The sequence below is a fragment of the Meriones unguiculatus genome, chromosome 16 (genome assembly GCF_030254825.1).
Source record: "Meriones unguiculatus strain TT.TT164.6M chromosome 16, Bangor_MerUng_6.1, whole genome shotgun sequence".
Taxonomy (NCBI): domain Eukaryota; kingdom Metazoa; phylum Chordata; class Mammalia; order Rodentia; family Muridae; genus Meriones; species Meriones unguiculatus.
Window position 1 is genome coordinate 3,719,663 of NC_083363.1, and position 15,845 is coordinate 3,735,507.

Below are 15,845 nucleotides of genomic sequence, written 5' to 3' on the forward strand. Positions count from 1 at the left end.
TCTGCACGTATGTCCATGTGAAGGTGTGCAGAGCATCAGTGCTCTTAACCATCCCTCTGGCCCAAGTTTTGGATCTTTTTCAAGGCAGGATTTCTGTGTAGCCTTGGTTGTCCTGTACCAGGCTTGAAATCAGAGGTCCACCTGCTGCTGCCAGGAATTAACAGGCATGCACTACCAATGTTGACTACAAATCTATGTAGCAAAGCTTGCCCTTCAACTTCTAATCCTGCCCCATCCCCCACGTGCTATCACAGGCCAACACTGCCAACCTGATTCTGCTCATCCTGAACACTTAAGTCCCTAAGAAATGACTAGCAAAGGGCAAGAACAATTGCCCAGGCTGTGGGTGATTTTAGAGTTTATTTGGGTCTTGTGTCACAGGCTTATAACCTTAGCACAGGGAAGGCTGAGATGTGAGAAGAGTTTGAGATGATCCAATATAGAGGAAGACCCTGGCTTTGTTTTTGGGGCCTTTTGAAGCATCTCAGTGAGTGGACTAAAACCTGCAGACCCACTTGTCACTGCCTCCCTAGTGCTAGGATTCAAGGTATGCATGCCAGGCCGAGATTCTGGTCTATCCTGGGGGATTGTGGGGGAACTGAGGCATGACACACTCATGTCCAGCATACGGGCCAAAGCAGAACTTGTTTACCATCTCACAAACACCTAGCTTTAGATTGTGAGACTGTCTTGCAGAGCTCCAACTCTGTCATTTTAGGAACAGAAAAGTCGAGGGTGTGGAGGAAATCCTTCTACAGGCCAGGAGACCCCAACCACAACTGCTCTTGACCAGCATTAAGCTTCTGTGGCTTGGTGCTCAGGTTCCAAAGCCAGCTGCCCAGGACTTAAGTTCAGCTGTGCACGAAGACTCAGCACCTGCCACCTAGTGGTCCAAGTCACCAAGGAGCACCAGAACTCTGCAGGTGACTCTCAAATACTGGCCCTACCTCCAATCCCTAGACACTTATTAGGGATACAGTTTTGATGGCTGGCTGTGCTCTACCAACCTCCCACACACAGCCCCAACCTTAAACTATGGGTGGCCAGTGACTGGCCTGCAGACCAAGAATGCCCTAAACCTCACCTAAGTTCCCTTCTGGAACCATAATAGGCTGTCAGCAGCCTATGAAGGCTCAAATTTTGTCTCCCCCACAGAAAACTGAACACATCCTTGTAACCTGTCACCACTGAAGGACCCAGAAAAAACCTATTCGGTTCCCCCCCCCCCCCCGCCCCAGGTTGCCCTGAACAGCACCAGCAGCTTACTTTCCAGTTCCAGAATAATCCAGCCTTTACAAGCTTCGGCATGTACTTCCAAGTTGTCAGGCCAGGATTAGAGTCCCAGGCCTCTCCTTCCAGAAAGGGTAGCTCACTCTACAACTAAGCTACACAGCCCAATATTAAAATAAGTAGCCCAGTAGTTCTTACTGTAGCACAAGCCAGGTGACATTCAGGGAGGTGCAGTCGTCAGTTCAATGTCACCCCTAAAGCTCCAACTGCTCTGCAACAGAGCCCCACACTGAACCACCTCTGCAGGGAGATGCTTTATCTGGCAAGGCCAAGAACAGCAGCTGAGACTAGGCAGGGTCACCAGGACACTCCTGAAAGCAATGCAGTCTCACTCCATCACACCGACCCCTGAACCAGTCCCTGTTAGGCCACAAAATAAAATGGACACGTTTGTCTTTAAAGTTTATTCAATACAACACAATCTCCATCTTCACTGAGGTGGCTGACCACGGCCACGACCAAAGCCGCCTCTCTGAAAGACAAAGCACGAGTGTTAGCTTCAGGCCCAGCTCTGCCTCTCCAGATTCCTAGGCTTGGTCCTCCTCACTGGAGCACAGACCACCACATCACAGTCCCACCCATTACTGGCTGTGGGGTGAGATTTGAGCCTGTTCCCCATTGCTGGAAGAAGGGCAGAACTTCAAACAGTGCTGAGAGAACTAGATGGCCCCAGCACACAGGGTCCACGCCCTCTCTGCCTCTTCTCAGATGAGAACCGAGAGCATCGGCCCGCAAAGCCTGCCACAGGGCTACACGCAATGTGGATTAGCTCACCTAAAGCACCTTTCTAGCGGTGACTACCTCTACTCCACAGAGAAACCGAGGCAGAGGGAACCAAGATTGTACCTGAAGGTAATCTGATTCTAGAGCAAGCATTCTGAACCCACAGCATCTCAGCTGAATTTCAAATATCAAGTAAATTCAGAGGCTGGGCCTTAACCATCAATCAATACCAGCGTGCCATGGGTACTGACATCATAAGATCAGCAGGCACAGTTTACAGTGTTCCACTGCAAGACTGATCTTAACATGGAGGAGAAAAGAGATACCACACCCCCAGAATGCACTAGGCTAGGCCACCCCAGTGACTCCAGGAATCAAACAGGAGATACTCACAAACTGGAATTCCGTTGCTGAGCCAGCCCCAGCCTCGGCTTTCTTGTCAGCACCAGCTGGAAAGAGAGTAAGTTAGAGTCTAAGAGCTGGTCTCTGGGTGATAAAGGCAAGCCAGAGACCCCTCCCCCAGTAAAGGTCACCTCAGTAAGCACGCTGATCCCTCCTGTCTCAAAGTCCCTTCAGCCACTTCCCAAACTCATTAAATGTACAGCTTGGCCGCACAGAAACCAACTTGCTAACCATCCCCTCCAGGAAAGCTGCTTGTGAAGAAGCTCAGCCAAGGGGAGAGTGAAGATAATGGAGCAAGGAGGGCACCAGACACAGGGCAGCAGGGTGGTGCCGGGCACCCAGGACTCAGAAGCCAAAGCAGGACTGTGAGACCCGTTCAAAACTCAGCCCAGTTCAAGCTGAAATGTGAAAAGCATGACAGGTCCAATTCCAGGGAGTGAAGGGAGAAGTAATGTAAAATAGCTCAGTGTTTAAAACGACACCTTAGGGCTAAATATAATGTATTGACAGCCAAGTATCATGTTCCCGCTAAATGTAGGCATTACACTCAAATTCAGTTCATATGGGTTGGATGAGCTGGAGCCAACAGAACAGAACACAGCTTCAGCATTACAGCTGAAGACTGTCCTCTTGCTGATTCACTTCCTGCCCCTTAACGTATGCTCATCCCCACAGGTCCTACCCTCCGAATGAGGATCTCCTCAACCAGGAGCTGAGGAGATGTTCAGGCCGTGTGCTCGGAGAATGCAGAAAGGTGGTAAAGAGTCTGGCCCTCTCCACCCCAGGCTCCCCTGGATCTCCCTAAGGGTGTTGGCCTACAATGGTTCTTCCCTCAAGAGCCCAGCTCTTTCAGGCGTTTGCTTAATCCTCACTTCTACAAAACTTTCTCTACACACCTGAAACCTCAAGTGCCCTCTTCTCTCACACTTCCCCAATTACGAAATAAATGCAAGCTCAGTGACACAGGCAATTCAGGCCTGTTCCCAGCTCCTCCCAGAGTCTGGCACACAGCAGGCACCCAACACAGCCACCTGCTACTCTGCCTCAAAAACTGCTTTTGCTCTCCTGAGGCAGCAGCTCAGCTCCAACGACAGGTCTGTGCTCCATCATACAGGCCGTCCCCCCAATTCCCACATCAAGGACTGGACTGCATCCAGGGCTAGTGAGAACCTGGGCTCTACCCTGGGAAAAGACATGATACTCACGGGGCACAGCGCTCCTTCTGTAGGTGTCCCTGTCTGCCTCCCCTCTTGTGAATCTCGCAGGCCTCTCACCCTCTGGACCTACAGAAACCAGATCACACAGTGAGGGAGGGCAGCAAATGAACAAAGAGCAGGAAAAACGAGCTGGCAGTGCAGCATCCTTCCGGCTCTCACTGCAGCCAGACTGTAAGGAAATATCAACTCCTCAGACCCAGAACTGTGACCACAAACTTAGATGTCCCCATGGGAATGTGTCACTATCAGTATTTTGGTTCCTCATTCTGATTTAATCCCAGCACTCTAGAGGCGGAGGCAGCTGGATACAAGTTCAAGGCCAGCCTGGAGAAACTTCATACTGAAAACACAAAACAAGAACACAGAACCAGACAGCCAGTGATAGGTCAGTCCATGAAAGCTGCCTCCTGTTGCCTCCTACACATACCTCAAAGGAACTTAGCACATATTCACTCTGTTCAAAACTTAACACACATTCAAAAAAAATTTATTTTTTGAGACAGCGTCTGGCTATGTCATCCTAGCTGTCTGGCTTAGTCTGCTTCCTGAGTGCTGGGATTAAAGCTGTTGTCACAAAACACAACAAACTTTTTTTTAGGGGGGCTTTTTGAAACGTTTTCTCTATGTAGCCTTGGCTGTCCTAGACTTTTTTCACCTCAAACTCAAGAGATCCAGCTGCCTCTGCCTCCATGAGCATGGGGATTAAAGGTGTGCGCCACCACTCCGGGCTACAACTAAAGACGTTTTAAAGACTTATTATTTACATAGTAATCTACCTGCATGCCATAAAAGGGCACCAGATCTCATTGTGGATGGTTGTGAAGCACTATGTGATTGCTGGGAATTGACCTTTGGAAGAACAGCCAGTCTCTTAACCTGACCCATCTCTCTGACCCTGTTTCTTGATTTGTGACTCACAAAACATCATGTAGCCTGGCTGTCCTGGACTCAACAATGTCCTGCCTCTGCCTCCCAAGTGCTGGGGTCAAAGGCATGTGCCGTTACTGGCTCCTTAACGAACTTTTAAAAGAAATACATCCGATCCTGTAGCAAACAGCCAGACCCAGGGCAGCCAGCCCAGACTAATCCCCCCCCCCCCCGTGGTTCTGAAGGTTCAGCAGAGAACCTTTTTGGCTCTGAGGACACAATCCCACCTAACCACTAGAATCCCTTAGGTGGTTCTCTACATTTATAGGCTAAGCACTCTCCAGGCAAACCCAACCATGTTCAGGAATCTCTTTACCCTGCTGCCTCTGCCTGTAGCTGCTACAAAGTTCAAGCAACTGTGTAAGCCAGTCAGAGGAAAGTTCCAGACCCCCAACAGAGGCCATGTGCCAAGTAAATACACAAAACACTACTTCTTTCACACATGGTGAATAGCTCCGCTTTGGGCTAAACACAACCTCATTCTTCTTGACAAGTCAGTCCGTGCTCTGCCATAGCATCTGGTCACCTGCAGACACTGGGGGGAGGAGGGTAAAAGCCGCAGCCATGAAAACTTGTCAAACTTAATGCATTCTTACGGAGTCTCTAAAATCAACAGAGTGCTACGAGAGCATTTCTGAGCTGGGAGTGGCGATACACACCTGTAACCTCCAGTACTTAGGCTGAGTTGACGACCGTCTGTGCTTTATGAGACCTTCAACCTCAAAAACAAACACCACTCACTCCACCAACCAGTACTTCCCCAGGGCTTCTGGGGAGACCCTGGGGCTATTCAGAATACGTACCTTTGGGCCGAGGCCTGCCAGTCTCAGGACGGCTGCGGCGTAGAGTGGCGGGCACGATCTCAGGGGGTAGGTGCAGGTAATCTCGGAGATACTGGATGCCCTCGTTCGTAAGGTACCAGTAGAAATGTCTCCAGGCAAACTGCTCCTTCACGTAGCCCCGGGACTTGAGAGACTGTGGCACAGGGAAGCAGGGTTAGAATGTAACTACAAGACCAGTGCGGAGGATGAGCAGCTACGCAGCCCAAGAAATTCTTTGGGGGGGTCAGGGCTTTCCAGGCCTATAAGGTCATTTTTGGGCATGTAGATCTAAGAGAGGCTCAGCTAGGCTAGCCTCTGGCCTTGGAAGGGGCTTCCAGCACCAGCCTACCTCACCTCCACAGAACCTCACCAAAAGAAATGCCTCTGTGTCCCCGGCTCCATACCTGCATGGCCTTCATTACGTGAAGGTTGGGCACATTCTTGTCTGCCAGCTCCGGGTGTTTGGGCATATGGACATCTTTCTTGGCAACCATCACTCCCTCCTTGAAAAGGAGTTCATAGATGGCGATCCGGTTCTTCTTGGGCATCAACATCTACAAGAAAGAACGTCCTCAGCACTGTGCCCAGGAGCCGGTCTCCAAGCTCACCATCACCACTGCCACGGGGAGGAAGGACTCAAGAGACAGCACAGCAGACCCGAAGATGGTTACGACCACAAATTACAAAGCCAACTGCCCCGGGCCCAGATCACCACTGCACCTCCGAGTCTCAGCGGAGACTGCCAGGACGCGGAGCAAGCCGGAAGCAGGGGCACAAGCCTGCCCCACTGTCACAGCTCTCACAACAAGCGTCTAGGGATGGTGGGGAGTGACAGACCCCAAGTGTCAGCAACACCCGGGGGATTTCAGAACCCGAGGTCGTACCCAGGGTGAAGCAGGGGGTGAGGGGTCTTCCTTAAGGCTCCCCTGTAACTCCTTCCCAGAGGTGAGGCTGGAGAGGGGCAAGCAGGGGCTAAGGGGGCTTGCCGCGAGGGAACGCACGCAAGCGGACGCCGTGGCCCCGGCCCGGGTGCTTCCCGCCACACGTGGCCTTCCAGCTTCGCTCCTCCGTCCCCCGCCACCACCGGGACGCCAGTCCTCGCCGGTCAGCGACGTCCCTCATATTCCCAGTACTACGGCCCCGGCCCTCCGGCTACGGCGCGAAGAGCCTTGGGAAGGGCGAGAAAGGCCTCCGCCTCTCCCCGCGAGGGCGCAGGCCTGCCACGGCAGCGCCTCGGCCCCGATGGCGGCCGATGGAACCCGAAAGCCAGAGGAACTCACCGCGGCGGCTGCAAGGACCGAGGCGGAGGCTGGAAAGGAAGGGGCATGCGCGGCGCAGGGTCTCTTCCGGTCTGCGTGGCCCCGCCTCCCCGCAGGACCCGCGCGCCGGCTTGGGTGGCCTCGCCAGTGCCTGAGGAGCGCGGGCGGCGCTAGGACGCATGCGCGATCTTAACCCCGCCCCGTCGCGTCTCTTCCCGCCCCCCCGCCCCATTTTGACGGTCGGAGCCTGCGCGTTGTACCCGGAACCGGTCTGCACGCGTGTTTTCACGTCGCGTGGTGGGGGATGGAGGCGAAAGGGTGTGTGTTGGGGACAGACCCAGCTCCATAGCGAGTCCTGGACCAGCCTGGGCCGGCGGAGGCCTTGTCTCAGAAGGACAGAAGGAAAGCTAGGCTGCTTTTGCACTACCGGATTTACTCGCAGGAAGAAACTGTCGCAACCTGCCAGCCGTAATTAAGACGCGCTCCCCATTAACCCTTCTTTTTTCTTGTTTTTTGTTTTTGTTTTTACCGAGGACAGCAGATCTCACTATAGATGGTTATGAGCCACCATGTGGTTGCTGGGAACTGAACTGTAGGAAGAACAGCCAGTGCTCGTAACCTCTGAGCCGACTCTAGCTCCCATTAACCCTTCTTATACTGAGGAAAATTTTACTTAAGCTTCTTAGTCCCTCAGATAAGAAATGTTAATCATCAGGCAGGGCAACGTTCAGACCAGCCACATCCAAGGAAGAGCCTCCCTAAAACCACATAATAATAAATTTAAAAGTCATAACGTGGCAATGCTGAGACAGAGGCAAGCAGATCTCCGAGTTCAAGCCCAGCCCCGTGTAAATAGTGGGTTCCAGGCCAGCTAGAGATTCACAGCCAGATCCTGTCTCAGATCCTGACAGCAGGCATCTTGGCACACGCCTTTAATCCCAACACTCTGGAGACAGGCAAGTGGATCTCTGTGAGTTCCAGGCAGGCCTGGTCTACAAAGTGAGTCCAAGATAGCCAGGGCTACACAGAGAAACCCTGTCTCAAAAAAAGCACAACCCCTGAAGAAACCGTACTCAGATTGCTCTTTTTTAATTTACAATTCTGCTTTGCTAATCTGACTAACCATTTATTTATCTTGACACAGGTTTTATTCTGTAGCCCACAGCATTGACTTTGCAGCAATCCTGTCTCAGCCTCAAATGCTGGGATTACAGACATGCACTTCCAGGCCTACTTGATGAGCTGGCGTCTCAACACAATTTCCTCAGTAAAATTGGCCGCCCATTGGTGGAGTGCTTGCCTAGGATGCACAGAGACTTGGGTTTGGTCCCCAAATAAACCAGGCATGGTGGCAGCCCTGGAGGAAGTGGAGCCAAGAGGATCAGGAGTTGAAGGTCATCTTTCTACCCAGACCTTGGAGGGAAGAGACGTTCTCAGGTGTGTTGAAGTTTCCTGTCAGTCGATCAGCAGGAACGACAAGCTGGACGCCAAGAGGAGGAGTGTTTCTCCCTCCCCGACGTTGCTTTAATCTTCTGTCTTTCTACCCGCCACGGGTCTACAGAGGTCTGATGGGTGACGGAGATGGGATGCCGGGGTCTCACTCAGGGTCTCAATCTTGAGACCAGCCTCAAGTGCTGACAAACCAGGGCGGCAGCAGCCAGTTAAACGTCGAAAATAAGGTGGCCTCCAGCCACCCTTGTTTGTTCGTTTGTTTTAGAGTCTCTGGCTGGCCTAGAACTCCCCATGTAGGCAAGGTTGGCCTGGAATTCATAGATACCCACTGGCTTCTGCCTCCCAAATTTGTTAGGGTTTTTTTGTTCGTTTGTTTGTTTTGTTTTTTGAGGCAGGGTTTCTCTGTGTAGCCTTGGCTGTTCTGGACTCACTTTGTAGACCAGGCTGGCCTCAAACTCAAAGATCCGCCTGCCCCTGCCTCTGCCTCCCTGAGCACTGGGATTACAGGCTTACGCCACAGCTCCTGGCTATTTATTTATTTATTGTCCCTTAAGTTTGTAAAGGTCTGAGAGCACCCAGCCTTTACCCTGTACCTCAATATCTCAGGTCTATCAGGCAGGTTGATGACCTCACTCCTGTCAGCCCACCCGGGGAAACCCAAAAAAGCCTTTTGTTCATAGAGTACCCTGGTCTCCTCTATGATCCTCACAGGCTCCTTCTGAATCTTTCCCAGGAAAGATTCACGGCCCTTCAACGTGAGTCTCCCTGCTTGGGCCGAGGCAGGGCCAGGCAGACAGGGCCCCGGATACTGAACATGGAGAGGAAAACCCATTCCTTCTGCCCACCAGAGTCCTCGGGAAGGCTTTCAGGGGTCCTGCAGTCCGGACCACAGTGGAAGCAGACAAAGTCAGAGTCGCTGGGGTGGACCTACCTCCGGGTGCACGTATTCCCAGAGCATTCTTGGGTGGGCGCGTCTGGGCCAGCAGTTCTCATCGTGTGAGTCTCAACGCCTCCGGGGGTCACGTATCAGACATCCTGCATTTCAGATATTTACATCACAGTTCCTAACTAGCAAAGGTACAGTTCTGAAGCAGCAACAAAAATAATTTTATGAGTGGGGGGGGTCACCGCAACATGAGGAACTGTATTAAAGGGTCGCAGCACTGGGGAAGGTTGAGAACAGAAGGGGCCACGCTCAGGTAACCCTGTCTAGCCTGCACTCACTCCACCGTGACTGTCCCGGCAGTGAGCATTTGGAGGGGCATTCCCTGCTCCACCTCCATCACTGCACCAGGCCTCTAGGGTTCAGTGGGCAACTCTGTCTCAGACTCTGTGACAGGTGCCACCCAATAGCTGTGGCATCACAGTGACCCGGATTCTCCTTGTGCCTGTATCTTTCTGATTCAGGTTTTCCATATGGGAACAGATTTATAATTTTTTCTTCATATTTTTCTTCTCTGTCCTTTATTTGTTTGCTTTTTGAAGACAGAGTCTCACTTTGTAGCCCTGGTTTTGCTGAGCCTCATTATGTAGACCAGTCAGTGTGAGGGTGTCAGATCTTGGCTTTACAGACAGTTGTGAACTGCCATGTGGTTGCTGTGAATTGAACCCGAGTCCTCTGGAAGAGCAGCCAGTGCTCTTAACCGCTGAGCTATCTCTCCAGCCCCTTGTTTATAAATTGCTGAGATAGGGTCTCATGCAATTTTGTTGTTATTGTTGTTGTTGTTGTTATATAGCCCAGGCTGGCCTCACACTTGATATGAAGCCAAGACACCTTTGAATTTCTGGCTCTCCTGTCTCACCTCCCAGATGCTGGGGCTACAGATGTGAGCCGTGTCCAGCTGATGGCCCTCTGGGCACTTCAAACCCAGGACCTCCTGGCTGAATTGCTGAACCTCCTGCCTCTACCTTCCAGGGGCTGGGATGACAGGCCTGTGCCACATCCCCTCACCTTAAGCGGCCGCCTGCCTTCCCTGTGGCTGTTAGTGTCCGTCACCCCACCCCACCCCCCGGGACTGTGGGCATCACTGCTCACCAAGTGTTGTAAACCTTTCCGGGTCGTTTATTGGCAGCCCACGGCCACTCTGAGCTGGTGGTAGGCTAAGCTAGAGGGTCCACAAAACCTTAACTTGGAGCCCCAACAAGGCCTCTCTCCTCTACCAGCAACACGCCGATCAGGGCTGGGGCAGCCTTCTGGTCCAGTAGAAGCTTCCAGAGGGAAGCAGTGTGGGCGCTGTCTGCCATCTGCCTTCGTCAAAGCCAGTCCAGAGACCCAGCAGGGAGCACAGGGAGCTCAGATCAGGCTGGTGAAATGGTTCGAGGAGAGTGTCAGCGGGGCCTGCTGCCATGTTGGACAGGGGACCATGGTGAAAGACAAGAACACACACACGTATATACACACATATTCACAAATATACCCACATACACATATACATATACACACATGCACATAACAACACGTGCACATACACACATACATACCCAACATACATACACACACACACACACACACACACACACACACTTTTAAAAGAAGATTCCACTATAGGCTTGTCCAACCCAGAGCCTGTGCAAATGGGGTCTCGGTGGTTTGGGACACTCGGCTGTAGCGGTGGTCAGCCGGGGAGGGGAGCAGTGTCCCCATCCCACCCAGGCGGCCAGGCAGTTGCTCTGTGGATTCTAGGCGCTCCAATCCCGGCAGCCAGGATGGCAGAAAGGAATTAGCTCTCATCCACCTCCCGCCCCTTCACTCTCGGGCCTCCCTGGGCTGGCGGACATATGGCCCTGCCCTGGGAAAGTCGAGCCGGGAGCTCTGCCAGCGAAGGCCAGATGGAGCAGCAAGAAATCACAAATCAGCTCACGGACCACACCATAAATAACGCTCGTGGGTGGGCAGAGCTCTGAGGAAGACACCTCTCCCAGCCCTGCAGCTCTGGGCCGGCCCTCTCTGTCTTTAACCTGAAAAACGCTCATCTCTAACGGAACAACTCCCCGCCATGTCCGGGACACGGGCTGAGGGCAGAGGAGTGGAAGACAGATGAGCCGACCATGCCTGGTCACCTCCAAAGTCACTCAGGAGCTAGGGCTGGGGCTAGCTGCTGGGCTGCTTGTCTGGAGCGGGGGAGGCCCTGTGTTGGGAGGCCGAGGAACCACAGCTAACGGGGTGCCACAGACCTGTAGCCCCGCATTTGGGAGGCAGAGGCAGGAGGATCAGAAATTCTAAGTCTTTTTGGCGACACATCAAGTTTATAACAAACAAACAAATAAATAAAAATGCCAGTAATATAACCCCCAAGTGGCTCTCTGCCCCCTCCTCACTGCGCTCAGCGCTGTGGCTGAGCCTGGCGCAGCTGTGCGGGACGAGAACCGCCCGTGGAGCCCTGTCATTGGATGGATAAAGGGCAGTGTGTTCTGCCTTTTTTCCCTTTTTCCTCTGAGCGGTTGCAAGCCAGCCAGGCTGTTGCCATATGGCCATTGCACGCCTCTAGTCACAGGAGTGGCCTTGTGTAAACTGGGGAATGGGCTCTGAGCCTCTCCCGGACGCCCTCTGCGCCGAGCTTTATCCCCTCAAGGTGAAGATCCACTCTTTTGTTCAAGGTGAAGATCTCACTCTTTTGTTTGGCTTTACCGGGGCCCCACCGGGCAGCCCTGGCTGGTGTGGCGCTCACTAGGCTAACCTCTAAGTCAGAGACACTCATTCCTCCGCCCCCCGAAGTACAGGCATTAAAGGTGTGTGCCCAGGCCACCGGCGATTTTTACGCATCGATTTATTTTTTGAGATAGAGTCTCACTCTGAAGTTCATGCCAGCCGGAAACTCACAACGTTGTTCAGGCTGGCCCTGAACTCACTGTGCCTCAGCTTCTCGGCGCTAGCATGGCAATCATACATCACTAGGCCTGGTCGAAGGTTTCACTTACCGCCTCTGCCTCCACCGGCGGGCGCTGGGATCACAGGCTGGCAGTGCGCCACCGCTCCCGAAGGACTTGGGAGGTGGAGGCAGGAGGGTCGAGGCTCTCCAGGCCAGCTTCCGGGACACTCGGAGCTTGAGCTCAGCCTGGACTGCGTGACTCCTCTTCCATCCATCCGCACGCCAGCCAGGCTTGAACTTGCTTAGCTTCTGAGCTCACATGAGATCAGGTGTGTGCTGGGTGGTATGACCATTAGACTCAAGAGCGTGTCTTGAAACTACCGCAGAAAATTAGGGCTGGAGGATTGCTCAACCGTTAAAAGCATGGGCCGCTCTTCCGAGAACGCACAGGGCAGCCTACAGCCGCCTGTAATTATAGCTCCAGGGTGCCTGACGCCCTCTTCTGGCCGCCATGGGTACTGCACGCACATGGTGCTCATACACACAAGGACACAAAACACCCTGTACACAAAATAAAAACAAATGTGTTTCTAAGAACAAGTTGTTGCTTGGAGTGCAGTCCACGGGCAGTGGGCTCCCCGCTTCCTTGCTGTGTGCCTCAGGGGGGCGGGGTGTGGGGGCGGCACAGGTTCAGCGTGTTCAGCTGTAAGCAGTCTGCCCCTAGCCTCTCTAGACCGGATGGGGCCGGGGACTCAGCCTCAGGAGGTCTCCGCTTTGCTGGGTTTGCAGCGGCAGGCTCAGCCACATCCTCCCACGCACCTTGTGCTCCATCTGGGACCACAAGCTGTCATCCCAGCACTTGGGAGCTGGAGGCAGGAGAATCACGAGTTCAGGGTCATCCTTGGCTACGGAGTGAGTCAAAGGCCACAGCAGTGTGTTGGAACCGGTTCCACCCGACATTTCTTCCAGTGTCCCTGAGTGGTGACTGTCTCTGTCACTGCAGGTGGTTCTCATTGTGGGACACTGACCCACGGTGCCAGGGACCGAGGTCATCTCGGGAGCTCCCTTGGTGTGGCTCCCGGTAGCTCCTTCTCTGAGGTCAGCGCTGAGCAGGCCAGGCGGGCTGGGGGTGGGGTGGGGCCGGGGTGGAGGGCTCGGGAGCCAGGACGTGTTACCATCTGAGCAAGTCTCTCTGCTCTGGAGGGTTGGGGACTCTGCTGTCCTTGAGCCCTCTGCGGTCACCTCCATGGCCTTCTTTTCTGGCTTGAGTTCAGGATCAGTGGGGGCAGGACAGAGCGTGCTCCAAAATGGGGGCCTGTTTCATTCTGCTCCTGCCACTCTGTTGAGGTTGGCTCCAGTGGACAGAGGGGACTGAGGGAGGCAGGGCTGAGGGAGGGAGGCAGCAGACCTAGGGAGGCCGGGCTTGCTTCCTCTCAGGAGCACTGCAGGTATTTTTGGACAGAGACCAAGACAGATGCCAAAGACTGTGGAAGGACTCACCCTTGGCACTCCTTTCCAGCCAGCCTCTCTACTCCCAAACCAGAGAGGGAGAGACAGCCTGGCCTTCAGGAGCACAGGCTCCTGCAGAGAGCCGAGCTGTGGGAGTCTAGTGTGCCAGCCTCAGCCCCGGCGCTCTGATGCCAGCCAAGCTGCCGCTGGCAAGGACCTTTGATTGTTTCCTTGAGGTCACTTTTTAATATCGTATTGATGGCGTCCTTGGGACACGTAGTGACCTCCCTCATGCAGAGCAGTCGGCTGTCCACTCTGTTTCGTTGTCCTTGGCTTTGGTTTGGTTTGGTTTCTGAGACAGAGTCTCACTGTGTAGCCCTGTCTGGACAGAACGGGCTTTGTGGATGAAACTGGCCTCAGAGCCACAGAGACCCACCTGCTCCGACTCCCCACTGCTGAGCTCAAAGTCCTGCACCACCACACCGGATACATGAACATACGCGCAGCCAAAACACCCACAAGACAATGTCACCCCAAGACCGGAGCCTGGGGAGAAGGCTCAGCTGGTAAGGTGCTTACCGTGTAAGCGGGAGGACCGAAGTCTGGAGTCCCACCATGTAAAACTTCCACGGTGGCGACACGCTTGCAATCCCTGTGCTGAGGAGACAGACAGGAGGGTCCCTAAGTGTCACTGCTCAGCCAACCGAGCCCCCCACCAGGGAGCTACAGGTCAGTGCGAGACCCTGCCCCCAAAAATAAAGTGAGGAGAGACTGAGGAAGGCACCCGCCATAAACCTCTGGCCTTTACACACCCACGCCAATATGCACACGCAACCATAGGTACACACACACACACACAAACGCACACGCGCGCACACACACACACACACACATGCACGCACCGCAAAACAAGAGGCCAAGGAGCACTAGAGAGCAGAGAAGCAGAGGGCACAGGCCAGGAGCGTCTGCGCTGCGCCTGAGTGTTGTCTCAGCATAAACCCCGTCTTCCTCCAGTGGGTTTGGTTTTGGAGGAAGAAGCTGGCGACTGAGTTCTACAATTCAAGAGAATGGGGCTTGAGTACCACTGGTGTCCCCAGACCTGTGGGCAAGTCACCCAACCTTGGAGCCAAGAACAAGAGCGTTTGACAAAACCTGGCCTCTCCAGTCTGGCACGCTGGGCTGGGCTTCAACATCAACTCAGTCCTCTTCCTTACCAAAGCGATGTGGGCTACAAACTTGTGTCGGGTGTGGAGTGGTTAATTCTTTTGTTGTTGTTTGTCTGTTTGTTTTTGGAGACAGGGTTTCTCTGTGTAGCCCTGGCTGTCCTGGAACTCTGTCTGTAGACGAGGCTGGCCTCAAACTCACAGAGATCTGCCTGCCTCTGCCTCTGGAATTACGGGCAGGAATCACCACACACGGTAAGACCCTGTCTCAAATATGATAAGAATACAGGAAAGTGGCCCCTGGGAGAGGCTGGCACCAGGAGAGGCAGGCTGGTGAAACGCTGGGCTGTCACGCCGGAGGCCCTGGGCTTGATCCCAGCCCAGCAGAAACGGGGGTGTTGGGGTGGGGGGACGCAAGTGTAATCCGTGCACTCCAGAGGTGAAGCAGGAGGTTCAGGGGCTCCTCAGCACCAGGGCGAGTTCAAGGATATCTTGGGCTACATGAGACCTTGTCTTAAAGCAACAAGGTGTGTGTGTTGGGGGGGGGGTAGAGCAAACTTCTGGGTGTGTCAGTTTCTGGTTCAACGTGTTAAATCAAGAGGACCCAGGATGGATATGGCATGAGAACAAAGTAAAAGGTGTTAGAAAGAGAGGCCCAAGCCAGGGGTGATGGCGAGGGCCTTTGATCCTAGCACTAGGGAGGCAGAGGGAGGCAGATGTCTGCGAGTTCCAGGCCAGCCTGATCGACATAGTGAGTTCCAGAACAGCCAGGGCTACACAGTGAGACCCCTGTTTCAGAGAAAGCAAAAGGGGGGGAAGAAAAGAAAAAAGGAAAGAAAGACAGAAAGAAAAAGAGAAAGAAAGAAAGAAAGAAAGAAAGAAAGAAAGAAAGAAAGAAAGAGAAGGAAACCCAACCGACACTAGTGGGATTTGTATCTACGGCCTGGTACTAAGAATGCTTCCTGCTGCCGGTTTACTCTGCTTGGCTTTGGGCCCAAGGCAATAGATCCTGCCGACCCTGGGTTCGCACCACGAGCCAAGATAAACCCTTCTAAATGGGTTCAGGTGTTTGTCACAGTGAGGAACGACCAGCTCAGTGTGGGGAGAGGCTAGCCGTGTGTGAAAGCCTGGAACACCCCGGACAGACGCCTCTCCCCCAGCAAGCCCTATTTCCTGTCGGATTCTCTGAGACAAGGTGTTGCTCTGTAGCCCTCTGTATTTGAAGCTTTTGGTCTTCCTGGCTCCTCCAGCTTTTGAGTGCCGAGATTGCGGGTGGGCACCACCACGCCGGTTCTAAGTGTCGGTGTTAGGAGCAGGTGAGAGTGGGGTGGCT

The 15,845-nt window shown here is 53.6% G+C and overlaps 1 protein-coding gene across 3 annotated transcripts; it reads right to left on the minus strand.

Annotated features, from left to right (window-relative positions):
• Positions 1-1,679: 1,679 nt before the first annotated feature.
• Positions 1,680-6,791, minus strand: Rps10 (ribosomal protein S10). 3 transcript variants are annotated; one of them, XM_021630056.2, is made up of 6 exons: positions 6,661-6,791; positions 5,785-5,934; positions 5,363-5,534; positions 3,621-3,698; positions 2,407-2,462; positions 1,680-1,762 (listed from the first exon to the last, which is right to left on the minus strand). In XM_021630056.2, exons 2-6 carry the CDS (start codon positions 5,932-5,934, stop codon positions 1,721-1,723), a joined length of 498 nt encoding a protein of 165 aa, XP_021485731.1. In that variant the 5' UTR covers positions 6,661-6,791; the 3' UTR covers positions 1,680-1,720. The 3 variants fall into 3 exon arrangements, with proteins under 3 accessions (XP_021485731.1, XP_060225136.1, XP_060225135.1); XM_060369153.1 differs by having other exon boundaries at positions 6,382-6,663; XM_060369152.1 differs by lacking the exon at positions 6,661-6,791 and adding an exon at positions 6,265-6,283.
• Positions 6,792-15,845: the final 9,054 nt, after the last annotated feature.